The 4,414-nt window shown below is 55.0% G+C and overlaps 1 protein-coding gene across 1 annotated transcript; it reads right to left on the bottom strand.

The window, feature by feature from the left end:
- Nucleotides 1-575: 575 nt before the first annotated feature.
- On the bottom strand, nucleotides 576-2,447 carry LOC123093615 (expansin-like A1). The gene is made up of 3 exons (XM_044515610.1): nucleotides 1,892-2,447; nucleotides 1,479-1,773; nucleotides 576-1,292 (listed from the first exon to the last, which is right to left on the bottom strand). The coding sequence occupies exons 1-3, from the start codon at nucleotides 2,016-2,018 to the stop codon at nucleotides 908-910; spliced, it is 807 nt and encodes a 268-aa protein (XP_044371545.1). The 5' UTR covers nucleotides 2,019-2,447; the 3' UTR covers nucleotides 576-907.
- Between the last annotated feature and the right edge of the window lie 1,967 nt (nucleotides 2,448-4,414).

Raw genomic sequence — 4,414 nt, 5'->3', positions numbered from 1 at the left:
ATGGACACGCACGTTTTGCTCGTGTGCGTCACCTCTGTGCCTGCGCCGTGTTCGACAGATTGCATGGATAATTTACACGGCGCGACGGCGCCGCCCCTGGTGTGGGTGGTGGCGGACAGACGTACAGTGCACTCCGCGAGAATCTCGGCCGGCTTTCACCGGCCACCACACAACATACACATTGGCCGGTACATACACTACTAGTTCCACTGGCCATCATTATCATCATACCGTGAGGAGAGGAGTAGATGGTTGCGGTTGCAGTTGCAGTTGCACTGATGAGTGGCTAACGCTTGGCGCACCGAGTCACCAACTGTTCTCAGCTCAGTGCATGCATGTCCGAATTGTGCTTTACCCTAATTTCCTGACCAGCTCGTTCAGTGAATCATGGAAGACCAACGACTAGTTTCGTCCAACAAATTATAAATCTCGCCACCAACCAACCCGTTCAAACGGGACGATCGAGCTCGGCGCCCATGAATGAAAACCGTTTGTCAGGCGAGTAAAGAACATCGTCGCCGAAAGCAACGGAGCATGAATCCTGCGCCACAGCGACTTGCGACGTTATCCACGGATGAGAAAAGTCATCGGACTTTGTATTTTGTCCGGGGATTCAGGCCACGGCCTCGCCGCCATCCGCTACCCATTATCGCTTCATGGTTGCTACTGTACATACTAGTAGTATCTCACACGTCAGCTGCAGCTCATGCAAGTTTGTCCACAAGAGTTGGATAAGCAACGAGGGCTCTACGTGCCCCTGCGTCAGTTACTAATCTCTATCTATCCTTCCAATTCCATGCCCAGCCGAAATTTCCAGCGGCAGTGACGAGGAGCCTCTGACCGTTCGTTCGACGCCCAGCCACGATTTTGGAGCTTAGCTCTTCCTCTTGGCTTGCCTCGTCGGCGGTCACCTCCACTCCTGCGTGTCGCAGGGGAAGCAGGCTTCTTGGGCGATGTCGGTGATCTGCACGCCGGTGTCGTAGACCTCGCCGGCGCGCCACTGGCGCGGCAGGACCTCCCGGTCGGCCCACACCCACTTCCCGTCGTACCCGCCGGTCACCACCGCCCTGAGCTGCAGCGGCCCCGGCGGCGCCAGGCTCGTGCTCCACGTCGGCCCGTGGTCACGCGTCAGGGACCTCCAGCTCGACGACGATCCGACCTGCGCGACGTCGACGGCGACGATGTCGGTCTGGCCGCCCTGGTAGAGGATCGTGACGGCCAGCTCGTTCGGCGCGCGGCTCCTCTGCTCCACCCGCAGCGAGAGGTTCTTGCCCTTGTACTCGCACGGCACCCTGCACATGCGTTGACAACCGTGAGCATAACTTCCAAATTCTACCAGCTCGAGACAACTGGGGTCGTAGATGTATTGATGATTGCAGGCATGGCGCTGTTTTTGTTCTTATGCCGCACATGGCGCGTGCGCCGTGCGCGCGGTTGGTGAAAAGAAAGAAACAACAGAGAGGGGGGCGTTGGATTACCTCTTGTACTCGACGTCGACGGCGCCGAGCTTGGCGAGCCGCGCGGCCATGCCGGGGCGGGCCATGGCGGCGAACGCCGGGCCGCTGAGCACGAGGTCCGTGCCGTTCTCCTTCGTCCTCGCGCGGTCCGTGACGACGACCCTCACGCCGGCGGTGCCGCAGAGCTCTTCGTCCTTGCAGCGCACCTGGAAGCACGCGCCGCAGCCGACGCCTTGCCTGTACAGGGCCGGGCCCGCCGCGGCGAGCAGGCCGCCGTTGAGGGACGCGGCCGCTGTGCCGTACCCGCAGGAACCGGCTGCGCAACGACAATCGAGTAATCAGAAACAGAGCATATGTATGCAGTTGCATGAATCGATCGATCGATCGGTGTGAAGAAGAAAATTGAGTCGATCGATGGGCACGCGGGCACGTACCGGCGAGGGTGAGCGAGGAGGTGTAGTAGGCGGCTCTGGAGCGGTGCGCGTAGCGGTCGCAGGCGGAGGCGAGCGACGGGAGGGAGCAGAGGATGAGGAGCGGGAGCAGAAGGATGGATACGTCCATCGTGCTTTCCTTTTCTTCAGAGCAGAGCAAGTGGCTTCAAGTTGAGAGAAGCTCAGAGACAGAGGAGGATCCTTGTGCCCGACGACGCCTTATATACACCACACCACCAGCACGACCTGTCACGGTACACAGAAATGACAGAGTTCACACCTCTCATGCACACACAATCCAAGTCCTCGTGTTAAAACTGACTTAACTGTAATTCGTTAGGACTACTTGTTTTAGTTTTGTTAGGGCTCGTTAGTAGTACAGCCCAACTTTATATAAGACGTTTTTTGGCACACAGGGAGTACTACTTTGTTAAAAGGAACCTAATCCCTGCAAAACATGGAGCTTTGAGACAGGGAAAAAATATTAAGGTGCTCCCAAATGCATAAAAAGTCAATTTTTCTTAGTGCAGTGGCATGGCGAGCGTGGTTATCGGAAGCCCTGTCGTGGCGACTCTGAGGCGATCGCCGGGGAGATCCGATCCGGCCGATCCCGGAGTGAGAGATCTTGAGGCAAAAAGAGAAGGAAAGATCAAGGGAAGTGATTCGCTTCGGGGAGGAAGGGAAGATCCGATGGGGTTGAGGGATTCATGGTCAGAACTCGGAAATCTGTGTGTGCGTTTGCGCTGAAAAGGAAGGGAATATCGGTGAATCAAAAGGTACCCCGAGGAGGTGAGCAAGATCAGAGACTTGAGAGGATCAGGGGCAAGGTAAATCAAATGAGGGGAGATTGGGGGAATAGATTTTGTGAAAGAGATCTAGACGCAAAGGAAAGGCTTGGTGGAGATCTCAAACATGCCGACCCACCAGACAAAGGGGGTGGTATGCGCCCAAGTCTTGGAGATCTGTATGTGCAATCAGAGCCAAGAAATCAGAGAGTATCAATGCCTGTGGATGGTTTGCCGGAGGAGAAGTTGGATCCTGGGTGTATAAAGAACCAGAGAGAGGGGAGGGGAGAGCCACAAGTTTCACCACTCCCATCTACCATCGTCGAGCCCCCTGTCATGGCGAGCCAGGCGAATGACAAGAACAAGGGTCCGATGAGCCAGAGCGAGGAGGTCGCCTCGAACGGCAAGCTTGGGCGGGGAACGCGACCTCTGGAGCAGGGCGGCCCTTTCCATGGACGCGGTGATCCCCACCGCACCCCCGTCTGGCAAGGGGAACTGGCGCCCCAGGCAGCAAGGTATGGAGGTTCAGGAGAAGCTGTCGCCCCTGTTTTCCCCATCAGTATGGAGGTGCAGGTCCCGAACGTGGTGACCCTGAACATGTCAAGGGAGAGGGCTGCCATGAGATCATGGTGGCTCACCATCATATTGTTCTTCTCGATGCAGCTCTTCAGCGTCGGGGGGCACTTCTAGGAGCTAAAGAACAAGTGGGGGTTGAGGGGGCGCCTCAACTACTCACCGCTCAAAAACAAACCGATTCCTCCTCGAGTTCGAGCGTGAAGGAGATCGACGCTTCATCTCAACAACGGGCCCTAGACGTTCAGGAGTGACCCGTTCCTGATGGTAGCGGTGGACAGGAGCGTCAAGCCGGGTGATGTGGAGGTCGCCCACATGCCGATCTGGGCACACATTTTTTATGCACCGCCGATCATGTTCTTCGCCCATGTGGCCCGTGAAATCGGGGCAAGGCTTCGTGAGGTAATTGAGGTGGATTCGGACAGTGAGGGGAGGATCTGGGGAGAGTCCATCCGTATCCAAGTCAAGCATGATGTAGATGAGCCGCTTCATAGCAAATTAGGGTTCCATATATCATGCAGAGAATGAGGTGTATGTCCTCAATGTAAAATATGAGAGGCTCCCCCGTTTCTGTTGCTTTTGCGAATACCTTGGGCATGGCTAACGCGGATGTAAGCTGCCCACTAAACTCCAAAAGATGAATTTCTGGGCAACAATGTGTGCCTCCCCCTTTAAATGAAGTAGCACTAGAGGGGGGTTTGTGGTGCCTGAGGCTAGTACTGCTAGCCGTTTTCTTCTTTTTGAGTCTGAAGCGACGGAGATAGCAAAAACAACACCAGTGGGGCTACCGGCAGCGAGGTACTGAGATGTGCCAGAGGAAATCCTCAATAATCCACTTGTGCAGGCGACGATAGATGTCGTTAGCGCTATCAAGATCAACGTGGCCAAGGCAGGAACATGCATTCAAGAACAACAACACAAAGCCACACTCCCTACAAAGGCAAACGCAGAGTGTACAGGAGAGGGGATCAACACCAACCAAGCACTTTGCATGTATGTACCTGCTGGACGCACTGAGGGTTGATACGTCTCCAATGTATCTAGATTTTTTGATTGTTCCATGCTATTATATTATCCATCTTGGATGTTTTATATGCATTTATATGCTATTTTTATATGATTTTTGGGACTAACCTATTAACCTAGAGCCCAGTGCCAGTTTCTGTTT

The sequence above is a fragment of the Triticum aestivum genome, chromosome 4B (genome assembly GCF_018294505.1).
Source record: "Triticum aestivum cultivar Chinese Spring chromosome 4B, IWGSC CS RefSeq v2.1, whole genome shotgun sequence".
Taxonomy (NCBI): Eukaryota; Viridiplantae; Streptophyta; class Magnoliopsida; order Poales; family Poaceae; genus Triticum; species Triticum aestivum.
Note: the sequence above shows the minus strand (reverse complement) of the source record. Positions and strands in the feature narration are given on the sequence as shown.

Bases quoted from the DNA above. Each gene is read 5' to 3' on its own strand.
- LOC123093615 (XM_044515610.1), bottom strand. From the start codon at position 2,018: ATGGACGTATCCATCCTTCTGCTCCCGCTCCTCATCCTCTGCTCCCTC. The intron at 1,774-1,891 runs GTACGTGCCCGC...GTCGTTGCGCAG, and splicing joins CTCCTCGCTCACCCTCGCCG to CCGGTTCCTGCGGGTACGGC. The intron at 1,293-1,478 runs GTAATCCAACGC...ACGCATGTGCAG, and splicing joins GTCGACGTCGAGTACAAGAG to GGTGCCGTGCGAGTACAAGG.